Source organism: Myxine glutinosa, chromosome 13 (assembly GCF_964187855.1).
Source record: "Myxine glutinosa chromosome 13, kmMyxGlut1.1, whole genome shotgun sequence".
Taxonomy (NCBI): Eukaryota; Metazoa; Chordata; class Myxini; order Myxiniformes; family Myxinidae; genus Myxine; species Myxine glutinosa.
Window position 1 is genome coordinate 15,833,079 of NC_136273.1, and position 13,360 is coordinate 15,846,438.

At 44.6% G+C, this 13,360-nt stretch overlaps 1 protein-coding gene across 1 annotated transcript in view; it reads left to right on the forward strand.

Moving 5' to 3' along the window:
• Nucleotides 1–13,360, forward strand: part of LOC137438312 (liprin-alpha-1-like) — a 76,632-nt gene that overhangs the window by 17,738 nt on the left and 45,534 nt on the right. Inside the window, exons 5-7 of the mRNA XM_078766982.1 lie at nucleotides 10,655–10,819; nucleotides 11,542–11,616; nucleotides 11,771–11,881. Coding sequence (XP_078623108.1) covers nucleotides 10,655–10,819; nucleotides 11,542–11,616; nucleotides 11,771–11,881 — 351 coding nt within the window. The remainder of the gene's footprint in view (nucleotides 1–10,654; nucleotides 10,820–11,541; nucleotides 11,617–11,770; nucleotides 11,882–13,360) is intronic.

Here is a 13,360-nt window from a genome sequence, read left to right on the forward strand (position 1 = left end):
ATGAAGGTATTGGAAAGGGTATTCGAGAGGAGGATATGGGAGAAAGTGAAGATCGACGAAATGCAGTTTGGATTCATGCCAGGAAGAGGAACGACAGACACGCTTTTCATTGTGAGGTTAGTTGCAGGAGAAGTACATGGAGAAGAGGAAGAAGTTGTTTCTTGGGTTTGTTGATCTGGAGAAAGCATTCGATAGGGTTCCATGCAAAGTATTGACATGGGCAATGAGGAAGTTAGGAGTGGAGGAATGGTTGATCAGAGTAGTGATGGCAATGTACAAAAGAGTGCGCACAGCTGTAAGGACGAAGGACGGGAACAGTGGTGAGTTTGAGGTGAAGGTGGGAGTGCATCAGGGATCGGTACTAAGTCCACTACTATTTGTAGCTGTGATGGAGGTGCTGGCTCACAACGTAAAGGAGGGTTTACCGTGGGAGTTTTTGTATGCAGATGATCTGGTGTTGATTGCGGAAAGTATGGATGGACTGAAGGAAAAGATGAACAAGTGGAAGGAATGTATGGAGACAAAAGGTCTGAAGGTGAATATCGGAAAGACGATGGTGATGGCAAGTGGTAAAGCATGTGGTGAGGTGGAAAGAACTGGGAAGTGGCCCTGTGCTGTGTGTAGGAAGGGTGTCGGAGTGAACTCCATTTAATGTACAATGTGCGCTGAGTGGGTTCATCAAAAATGTAGTGGCCTGAGAGGGTCATTAACCAGTGTGGCAGCTACATTCAAATGTAAGGTGTGCACAGAGGGAGCTGCAGATGGAGGAAATGTTGAGTTGGATCTTGGAGACGGTGTGAAGCTGGAAGGTGTGAAAACATTTTTCTACCTCGGAGACATGCTGAATGGAGAAGGTGGATCAGACTCGGCAACGGTTGCCAGAGTGAGATGTGCATGGAAGAAGTTTCGGGAACTGAGTGGCGTGCTGACGAGGAGGGGAGTGTCGTTGAAGCTGAAGGGAAAGGTGTATGCTGCATGCGTGAGAAGTGTTATGATTTATGGGAGCGAGACATGGGTAATGAACGTAGAGCAGCAACGAAGGTTGGAAAGGGTGGAAATGCGAATGGTTCGATGGATGTGCGGAGTATCGTTGAGAGAGAGGAAGACAAATGATGAATCGCGAAAGATGATGGGAATAGAGCCTGTGATTGATGCTGTGAAGAGGAACAGGTTGAGGTGGTTTGGTCATGTGTTGAGGAAGGATGAAAGTGACTGGTTGAGAAGAGTGATGGAAATGAATGTAGAAGGAAGTAGAGGACGGGGAAGACCGAGAAAGACTTGGCTAAAGATGGAGGAAGAAGAAATGCGGGCAAGGGGGTTAACAAGGAGAGATGCTGAAAATAGGGCAAAATGGAGAAGATTCTCATGGGGTCAAAAAAGGCTAACCCCTGCTCTAGCAGGGGAAATGGCCTTTAAAATGCATGTTGTTGTTGTTTTGTTGTTACTTGGAGCCAAACATGCATCCGGTCTGAAGAGAGAGATGGGTGAGGGGCAAAATGGAGATGTGAGATAAGGATAAGAAGAAGATGGAGACAAGACAAGTTGTGGCCTCAGCTGAATAACTGCCGCCAGAAAGTTCTGGCTCCAACGTCCCACTGTCCGGAACCCCCCACGTTCCACTCCAGTCCCGCTCTATGCATGGTCATGTGCAGGTCCTCTCCGTGGCCCCAGTGGCGTCACTCTTGCGGCGCGACCTCACCTCTTTGGCGGGAACACCTGGGTGATGATGCAGCAAAGGGAAAAGGGGGTCCGGTGATGTAGCCAGCTAATTTGGGTGGAGCGAAGGCAAAGGCATGTATGGGCAGGTGAAAGGTGTGTAAGGAAAGTGAAGCAAAAGAGACAGAGAATGAAAGGGAAAGTGAAAGATAAAGAATGAAGGCAAAAACAAAAGCGCAAGGGAACATAATGAAGGAACAGACGAAGCCGAGCAGATCGGAAGCCCAGACTGCTCAACTCCAAAATGAAGAAACAACAGCTCTGAACAAGACCACAGAACTGAATGTGAAGCAAGACTCAAGACCCCTCACTTGTCCTCCCCCCACGATCCCTCACTGCTGTCATTGGTGGCTTACTGGCCCAGAGAGCATTTCTCCTCTGCCCGTGATTGGCACCTTTGCCATCCTTCTGCCCACAAACAATCTGTTATTGGTTGCCCATGGGTTGGGCGTGGTGTGATGTTGGGAAATGTTTTGGCGCTCTGTCATCCCAACTATGATTGATGGGGCCACTTCTCACTTAGTTATTGGCACGACAGCCGGTTTGACGTGGTTTTGGTGGGGAGAGGTGGGAATGGGGGCTTACTTAGAAGGTTTGGTATGGAGGGTGAGGCTGCTGCATGAAGGCAGAGAGTAGCTGACTGCTGAGTGTGTTCTGTGTGCTGTAGGAAATGGATGGAGACCAGGGTGTAGAAGAAGAAAATATCATGCATCGGATATATATTGATACACTTGCAACACATATCTTCTCACACAAACTTCGGGAGTTGAAGCCGACGGGAGTTGTGGTAGATGTGTTGAAAGCAGCGGGAAATTGGGGTGTGAAGAGAATGACAGAGATTTGCAATCTAGTGGTGAAAGAAGGCCGCATTCCAGTGGATTGGGAACTGAGTACCCTAGTCCCCATATACAAGGGGAAAGGTGACCCTCTGGACTGTGGCTCGTATCGAGCGATAAAGTTATTGGAGCATGGAATGAAGGTATTGGAAAGGGTGTTGGAGAGGAGGACAAGGAAGAAAGTGAAGATTGAAGAAATGCAGTTTGGATTTATGCCAGGAAGAGGAACGACAGACGCACTTTTTATTGTGAGGCAGTTGCAGGAGAAGTACATGGAGAAGGGGAAGAGGTTGTTTCTTGCGTTTGTTGATCTGGAGAAAGCATTCGATATGGTTCCACGTGAAGTAGTGACATGGGCATTGAGGAAGTTAGGAGTGGAGGAATGGTTGATCAGAGTAGTGATGGCAATGTACAAAAGAGCATGCACAACTGTAAGGACGAAGGACGGGAACAGTGGTGAGTTTGAGGTGAAGGTGGGAGTGCATCAGGGGTCGGTACTAAGTCCACTACTATTTGTAGCTGTGATGGAGGTCCTGGCTCGGAACGCAAAGGAGGGTTTACCGTGGGAGTTGTTGTATGCAGATGATCTGGTGTTGATTGCAGAAAGTATGGATGGACTGAAGGAGAAAATGAACAAGTGGAAGGAATGTATGGAGACAAAAGGTCTGAAGGTGAATATCGGAAAAACGAAGGTGATGGCAAGTGGTAAAGCATGTGGTGAGGTGGAAAGAACTGGGAAGTGGCCGTGTGCTGTGTGCAGGAAGGGTGTCGGAGTGAATTCCATTCAACGTACAATGTGCGCTGAGTGGGTTCATCAAAAATGTAGTGGTTTGAGAGGGTCATTAACCAGTGTGGCAGCTACATTCAAGTGTAAGGTGTGCACAGAGCGAGCTGCAGATGGAGGAAATATTGAGTTGCATCTTGGAGATGGCGTGAATCTGGAAGGTGTGAAAACATTTTGTTACCTAGGCGACCTGCTGAATGGAGAAGGTGGATCAGACTCGGCAACGGTTGCTGGAGTGAAATGTGCATGGAAGAAGTTTCGGGTACTGAGTGGTGTGCTGACGAGGAGGGGAGTGTCGTTGAAGCTGAAGGGAAAGGTATATGCTGCATGTGTGAGAAGTGTTATGATTTATGGGAGCGAGACATGGGTAATGAACGTAGAGCAGCAACGAAGGCTGGAAAGGGTGGAAATGCGAATGGTTCGGTGGATGTGTGGAGTATCGTTGAGAGAGAGAGGAAGACAAATGATGAATTGCGAAAGATGATGGGAATAGAGCCTGTGATGGATGCTGGGAATAGAGCCTGTGATGGATGCTGTGAAGAGAAACAGGTTGAGATGGTTTGGTCATGTGTTGAGGAAGGATGAAAGTGACTGGTTGAGAAGAGTGATGGAAATGAATGTAGAAGGAAGTAGAGGATGGGGAAGACCGAGAAAGACTTGGCTAAAGATGGTCGAAGAAGAAATGCGGGCAAGGGGGTTAACAAGGGGAGATGCAGAAAATTGGGCAAAATGGAGAAGATTGTCATGGGGACCGCAAGGCTAACCCCCGCTCTTGCAGGGAAAATGGCCTTAAAATGCCTGTTGTTGTTGTTGTTGTTGTATAAACATCAGACACTTAACCAGACAATATACTACAAATTATCTAGGTTTACATTGCTTCTGCTGTCTCAACAATGGATGGAGGTCCTCAATGCCAAACAGGAAATCAGAGCTGTCTCCCTTGACATATCTCGTGCCTTTGATACGGTCTGGCACCCCGCCCTGCTCACCAAACTCTCCTCGTATGGTATCCATAGAAACCTCCACGCATGGCTTGCAGACGTTCTTTCTGGTCGCAGTCAACGTGTGGCCCCTGAAAGGAATTCTCTCTTCTCCCCTTCCTGTTCAGGCTGGAGTTGCTCAAGGCAGTGTTCTGGGCCCTGTGCTTTTTCTGATCTTCATTAATGATCTCTCCGACTCACTTGAAAATCCTCTCTATCTCTTTGCTTAATTGCTCCACTCTCTGCCGCTCCATATCACAACCCTCAGATCGGCGGGCAGCAGCCTCTTCACTCTCTGCAGACCTGGACAATATCACAAACTGGTCAAACACGTGGAACATGTCTTTCACTTCTGACAAATCTCACACTCTCACTTTGTCTCTCCGAAAAGACCGTCTGGACAACCCTCCCATCTACTTTCTGAACAATCCTCTTGAAGAAGTTCTGTCAGTCAAGCTTTTTGGGTCTCACTATCTGCCGTGATCTTTCCTGGGAAAATCACATTTCCAAGCTGGCCTCCAAAGCCAGTCGCCATCTGGGCATCCACTATCAGGCGGAAGTCCTTTTTGGGCACTTCTGAGCTCCTCACCACACACAAAGCTTTCATCCGCAGCTCAATGGAATACTACTCTCCTATCTGGGCTGGTGCTCCTGCCTCGCACCCAGCTGGCTTTCACACGGTTGAAACCAAAGCATTCAGAATCATTGGAATCTCCCGTGATGAAGCTGATTCTGAGGGCCTTTCTCTCTCTCACCGCAGGCAGGGAGGTGGTCTTTCTGTCTTTTATTGACTCATCTCCGGCCTTGCTCCCCCTGTTTGTCTGTGCTCTGTCCCCCAAATATTCCTGCAGGACGCACAAGATCTGCCAGCAACCCTCTTCTGGTGAGACTGCCAAAATCAGGATTCTCTGCTCACCTTCACTCCTTCATTCCTCTTTTCTCCCGCCTCTGGAACGAAGTCCCACACTCTCTTCAATCCCTCTCCTCCCTCCAGATCTTTAAAACAGCTGTTCACCACCATCTCTTATGTTCCCCCATCCAAAACCTTGATCTTTAAAATGTTTGTGTTTGTGTTTGTTCCCCCATCCAATTTACCCCCGTTAAAACACCCCAAATCCGCCTCTTTAAATTCCCAACTTTTTTCCTGAAATTTCTAGAAGTGTACATTTGCTTTATACCGTGCACCCTTCCCTCATCCCCCAGCCCTACCCCTTCCACAGATCTACCGACGTCCCTGTTCTCTCTGTTGTTGTGCGTGTGTGCTTCCCTCTCTCCCCCTCTTGTCTCCCGCTCCCTTCATTGCATGTTTTATGTGTCTGTGCATGTTTTCATGTTCAATGTGTTAGCTCTTACACGAACCTCGATTCTGTATCCCCAAAAAAATAAAATCTCTATTTTACCCTCAAGGAGTCAAAACCACACCAATATATGAACAGGGTAGATGTAGTTAATTTTTTTGGTTGTATGCACCTTTTCCTTTAAAGAAATGTATAATCCCAACATCCCCAATCTTGTATCTAATTAACTTTTATTATATATATATATATATATATATATATATATATATATATATATATATATATATATATATATATATATATATATGTGATCCACCACGCGGTAACCTGGGTTGCCCCGTGATTTTTAATCATTTTACATAATTAATTAATCTATTTTAGGGGGAGTGTAACCCGGGTTCGCGTGATAGGAAAATCCTTTGTGTGGTGTATTAATCTGGGTATGTATGGTTTCGCATTAAGGTCTTTTAGTATTTTTAGAATCGATGATCGGCTTATGTTGGTGACGTTTGATAAACAACGAGTTGATAATGGTGTGTTACTGTGGAGTTTTTGTTGAATGACCGCTCTGCTTTCCTCAGTTCGAACAGTACGAGGCCTACCTAGTGACTGTTTTGGAAGAATGCTGCTGGTTTCATAAAACTGCTTGTTTATTCTGCCGATGGTTCTTCTATCAATTGCGTCGGCACAACATTATTTGACAAGTTGTCTGTGAACTTCAGCCGAATTTCCTGATGCAGAATACAAGCGTACAGCACGAAGTTTCTGTCTCACAATGTCCTCCGTCATATTAGGGCGTCTAATTCACAATGAACTGAACTAATGCAAAGACAAATGCGTGCAGCACAGTGAGCGAAGCTCACCCCGATCCAGATCACGTGTATGTGATATTACATTTTTCGAAGCAATTTAAGTTGAAGATTTCGGTTGAAAAAATATATAAAATTGGATGGTATTCATAGAATTCTTACCCTGCGCAGTCAACTTGTTGCGAGCCAACTCTTCTGTTTTTGAACATTTTTTTCTTTGATCCAATATGGCTGCCAGACCACGTGAGCGATGACATAATAAATTTATATTCTCTAATATAATTGTTGCATAGACCTCGGTCAATACATTTCCAACTGATCAGACTAAGTGTTGTACCTGTCAAATTATGACGTCATAATTATGGCACCAATGACTTCATCGTTAACAACACCTATTCCACATATGGAGTTCTTTACAATGAGCCATGTTTCAATTTTTTTCATGCAGCTGTTTTGGAGATATAAAGGTGCAACATTTTTTGGTTTTTCCAAGATGGCGCCTGTACCACATGACCTATGATGTCATGATTATCATTAAAATATTTTACATGAGCAGGCGTTCCTATGGTGAGAATTTCGTGCCTATCAGACCAACAGTTGCTGAGAAAAAAAATTCAGAATGATCGGATAAGTGTTGTACTTGTCGAATTATTACGTCATAACGAAGGCACTGATGACATCATCATTAACATATCTTATTCCCCAAGGGGAGTACTTGACAATGAGCCATGTTTCAATTTTTTCCATGGAGCGGTTTCGTAGATATAGAGGTGCAACCTTTTTCGATATTTTTTCCCTAGATGGTTCCACATGCTGTACCACGTGTCCCATGGCATTATAATTATCATTAAAAAATTCGACAGGAGGAGCCGCACATATTCTGAATTTTTTTTTGTGTCCATCGGACTAACAGTTACAGACGAATTTTTGTTTTATTCATATTGATCAGATCAAGCGTTGTACTTGTCGAATTATGACGTCATAATTAAGGCACCGATGACATCATCATCAACACATCTTATTCCCCATCGTGAGTACTTTACAATGAGCCATGCTTCAATTTTTTCCATTGAGCGGTTTGGAAGATACAGTGGTGCAACGTTTTTCCAAGATGGCGTCCGTACCACGTGACTTATGACGTCATAATTATGAATAAAAGAATTATACAGGCGGAGGCACTCCTATGGTAAAATTTCGTGTCAATCGGACCAACTGTTGCCGAGAAAATGAATTTTTAAAATGCAGACACGTACGGCACACACACGGACGGCACACGGCACACGTATGTAACTGAATGCTTAACCCCGCTTTTCGCTTCGTGAGAGCAGGGTAAAAATTCAAAAAGGAACCCTTCAGCACATACATACGGGAGGGGTCGGTGCAGACTGGAAGTTTGGGACGATTTCTCAAAAGTTTGGGCGAGTAGTTCAGTGACGTGATGGGACGTGACAGAAACTGCACAAATAATGTGGGGTATTTTAAGCGCTTCACCTCACCACCACGTAATTCAAAACACCTCACCGCCACGTTATTCAAAACACCTCACCGCCACGTAATTCAAAACACCTCACCGCCACGTAATTCAAAACACCTCACCACCACATAATTCAAAACACCTCACCACCACGTAATTCAAAACACCTCACAACCATGTAATTCAAAACACCTCACCGCCACGTAATTCAAAACACCTCACAACCATGGAAACAAACGTTTGAGGGAGTAGTTCAGTGACAACACAGACACTGCCCAGATATTTAGATGTATAGATATATGACTGTACCTGAGTTGCTGTGTTATGTTTTACACCAATCATAATACAAACAATTATTTTGCACAAATGTATTTGTAATATACGTGATATTATATTTTATAAAAATTGAAGTTGAAGATTTAATAACTTTCAAAAAAAATACCCTTAATGTGTATGTCTCTCACAGGAGAGGTAGGTATATATATATATATACATCTTACATTACCATGGACACTGAAACAGTTTCTGATTGACGCATACTTTTACAGGAATTTTAAGTTGAGTTATGAATACCCTGCAATGCAGTTATGAATACCCTGAATACCCCGGTAATGTAAGACGTTAGTGTAAGACCATATGGGGAAACTTTGATGACCATGAGCTACCCATAAATATTATTCAATTTCATTTTTATTTCACCAGCAGTTTTCTTTTAGGTATTCGAACAGTTCTGGCGGGCGAGAACATGACATAAAAAAAATAAAAAAATAATTGTGGACCACCCTAATATATATTGTTGCGGATCTCCGAAACGTCGGCTCTCCCCTTATCAAGGGGGGGTAAATCCCCTCGTCCTCTTATCTGGCCGACGCGACCCTGGAAGTTATAACGTTCCTTCTGGTTGGTGGTAAATAGGGTTGTTGGTCGATTTTTAGTCCTATTACCTAATTACTACCACCGACCGTAAAGCAAGAGAATAACTCCCGCCCAAATCACGGATATTGTTGGAATATTGCCGAGCGGATAGCAATCCGCGACCCGAGCTGTTAACAAGTGACTAGACCCGATTCTAAGCGGTTGCGATCGTGCCACGTTTACCCAATGGAGAAAATACTAGGACGATCGGATTAAGGAGAAACCAGAAAGAACAGGGCAATTTATTACAGATGTACAAAGAAGAAGAGGAAACGAAAGGAATGTACAAGAAAGAAAGAGGAAGGAAAAGTACACAGGGCAGCCTTAGACAGTCTTACTCAATTCCCTGGACACAGGCCGGATCGGTCTCAGACTCCAGACTCACACGGGGATGCAGATGGTAGGGTGGAAGGTCCGGCGATTGTGTCGAGGCTCCAGTCCGGCTCCGGTCCAGCCGACGAAAAACCCGGCAGGCAGCTCTTCACGTAGCGTAACGCGAGCGGACAATTATAATGACGGGGGGAAGGTAAGCTTGGGCTATCGGTGTATGTACTTTGTGTACCGGCGCTTCTGTACTGGCGCTACCGGTCTTACCCGCCCCAAGCGCCCCCCTCCCCAATGTCCTGCACACTGCAGTTCTTAGTAATGCATGCCGCGCGCTCGCCCAGCCAGCCCTCTCGCCAAGCGCAATTCCTTCCAATCCTTTCAACCACTATACGTCCTCTGTAATCAGCGCCAGTGAGTACTCTCCGCACAGTCCTCTTTAATGGGCGCTGCTTCGTAATTCTTCCCATCAGTCCTTCCAACCACGATAAGTCCTCATGAGGGCTTTGCGTGCACGCTTTTATAACCAAGCCAGCGAACGCTCTCGAAGCCCAAAACCACGCCCTGTCAGGCGACCTCACCTCAGCCCTGGTTGGCTGGGGTTGGCTTACTGGCCCCGCCTTGATGGCTGGTTGACGTGGCCGCACCTTCTCCCTGGCGCTCCACCCTCTTCTCGGGTCTTACCTCATGGGTTTCTGGGCTGGTTTGGGCGGAAGCCCAGCGAGGTTGCGAACGCCGCTGGCCCTAAATGGCGAGGGCGATGGCTAGCGCTTAATGGCGTCGCTTGGAAGGGAGGCTGCCAAAATGGACGGAAGGGCCTACTCTTATTTGATTGACGCAGCGCAGATGCAACTATTGGAAAATGGCCTTCTCTAACACAGACTATGAAATAACTGACGTCCTATGGTGACCTACGTGTTGCTTGTGGCCTATCTATGGGGTGCTACCTTTAACCTTTAATGATGTGATATTTATTTACAAGTGTGGGTTCTCAAAACCGCAACAATATATATATATATATATATATATATATATATATATATATATATATATATATATATATATATATATATATATAAAATCGGGAGATTAAATCAGACGCGGACGTTGCTTCAGGACGTCGATCTTTAATTTTCGACAAGCTTTCGACCAACAAAGGTCTTCTTCTTAGTCGTCCCCAAGTTCAACGGAAGACCTTTGTTGGTCGAAATCTTGTCGAAAATTAAAGATCGACGTCCTGAAGCTATGTCGCGTCTGATTTAATCTCCCGATTATTTATTTAATGCAAATGAGACGCCCTGCTCGTACTGTGGAGTTTCTACTATTTCTCACAGTTATATATATATATTTTTTTTTATATGTATTTTTTGAACCAAGAAGCACAGCATCATGAGCTATGTGTTCAGATGGGAGTGTCAAACACGAAATTGAAGCCTTCATGCTCTCCTCACTTGCTCCAATTTATTAACTATTGAGTGCTTTTCGTTTAATGCTTTCTTACTTCTTCTCCCCTTACAGCTTCTTCTTGAGCACCTGGAGTGTCTGGTCTCGAGACATGAACGCTCTCTGAGAATGACTGTTGTAAAACGCCAAGCACAGTCACCTGCTGGTGTTTCCAGTGAGGTTGAGGTCCTCAAGGCACTCAAGTCATTGTTTGAGCACCACAAAGCTCTGGATGAGAAGGTGACTGTCTAATTAATTAAATGGTTAACTGATTTATGAAATGTACTTTATTTAATGAGCTGTACGACGTGACATTAACTTGCAAACAAAAACTTAGCAGCAGGTGATTCATCAACACACACTCCTGTTGAGATGTCGTTGTGCAGTTTTGTTTATCTCACATTTGTTTTGTTTTAGAGTGTACAGTATACTCGCTGAATAAGCGGAAACATGATGTCACTGTGTTGACAAATCAAAAGTCATGTACGTGAAATCTATCCAGCAAACACCTATCTGACCTGGATTCAATGATGTCTGGTTGTCTGGTTGCATCATTACTGAAGCATGACTACATATCTGGTACATTCCCTTATAAATCGTTTTAGGTGGGAATTTTGAGTTTTGCCAAGGTGCAGGCACCTTTTTGGAGTTCTGATGCCATCCTCGTCTTTGTCATCATTTCTGTGCAAGACGTGGGCGCGAGCCAGTTCTTGTAGTAGTGTGGCGGTGCCGCTTATGCAATGCCCCCTGTAGGTTAGAGCAGGAAGTTGTTGGCGATAATAAATTCGTCTATGAGGTGATGTGATACAACGTCAATGTGAGCCCAATGCCCCAATGTGGTGTATCGACAAGCAGTGAGGTCTGAGGTCGATAGATGAAACATCCTGTAGGGACATTACTCTTGCTGACCGCACAATGTTTTTTTTTCCGGATGTTGGTTGCTAACATCTTGTTCCTTGTAGGTTCGAGAGCGCCTGCGTGTGGCACTTGAAAGAGTCGCTGCTTTAGAGGTGGAACTTATAGCAACCAATCAAGAGGTAGTTCCAGTTATACATTTTTTTGCTGTTACTTTACCATATTAGCCTACACCTCAATGGCTTCCCGTGCATCTCGTTTTCTTTTCTTCTTTGCTTCTATCAAGGTAAAGATTTAATTCCAATTTACCTCCACACCTTGTAACCCCTGCCACAGTTAAAAACTGTAAGGGAAGGCGTGGCACAGAACCGTCAAGGTTCTGGTGATGGAGTTGAGGAACCTGATGGAGGGGAAGAGGCTGAGGACGAGGGAGCAGAGGGAGAGAAGGTGTGTTTTTTTTTTATGACTGACTGTGTTAAGTTTCTTGATTGAGATGGAACAACGGCAAATGCCAGCAACAACATGGTTACAGGGGAATGGTATTGGGGCTCATTTACATATTACCAATGCAACGGTGATGAAACTTACGACTCACATTCTTTCAACCAATGCCTCAGCCTCCAGTCGTGGCCAATAAATATTGGCACCCTTGCACTTTTTAAAAATAATTCACCATTTCTTCCAGAAAATTGTTGAAATTAAAAAATATTTTGGTATCCACATATGTATTTCTTTGGTTTGCAGTGGAACAAAACAAAAAAAGCTGAAAGAGTTACTAAATCTTAGCTTATTCCACACAGAAATCCTAAAATGGCCCGGACAATATTATTGGCACCTTTTAGAAGTTGTTAGAAATAATTAGATTTCAAGCAGGTGATTCTCCTTTACTTTGGAATTGAACTCACCTGTGGTGAGTTACAGGTGCCTGCAATATAAAAATCTCTCATTCAACCAGTTTGAATAGAGAAAAGGAGTCATTCTGCTGTTTTGTATCACGATGTGTACCGCAATGAGCATGGAGAAAAGAAAAAAAAAAACCAGAGAATTGTCTGAGGTCAGACACAAGATTGTAGCCAAGCAGGAACAATCTCAAGGCTACAAGTCCATCTCCAGAGACCTTGATGTTCCTGTGTCCAACGTACGCAATGTTATCAGGAAGTTTAAGGCTCATGGCACTGCAGCCAACGTGCCTGGACGTGGCTGCAAGAGAAAACTTGATCGAAGATTGCAGCGAAGGATTGTTTGAATGTTGGAGAAAGCACCTCGATCAACTGCCAAACAGATTCAAGGTGACCTTCAGACACAAGATACAACAGTTTCAACTCGCACCATCCGTCATCAACTCAATGATAGGGGGTTCTATGGTAGGAGACCCAGGAGGACCCCACTGCTGAGAAACCCCACTGGAGTATTCTAAAACACACCTGAACAAGTCAAAATCCTTCTGAGAGAATGTCCTGTGGACAGATGAGACCAAATTAGAGCTTTTTGATAAAGCACATAATATCTGTTTACAGAAAACAAAATGAAACCTTCAAAGAAAAGAACACCTTACCTACAGTTAAACATGGAGGAGGTTTAGTGATGTTTTGGGGTTGCTGTGCTGCCTCTGGCACTGGGTACCTTGAATGTGTGCATGGCATCATGAAATCAGGAGATTACCAAGGCATTTTGGAGTGCAATGTTCAACCTAGTGTCAGAAAGCTGGGTCTCAGTCGATGGTCATGGGTCTTGCAGCAGGACAATGACCCCAACCACACTTCAAAAAGCACCCAGGAATGGTTCAAGACAAAACGCTGGACTGTTCTGAAGTGGCCAGCAATGAGTCCAGATCTAAATCCCATTGAACACCTGTGGGGAGATCTGAAAACAGCAGTTGGGAGAAGGCACCCTTGAAATCTTGGAGAACTGGAGCAGTTTGCACAA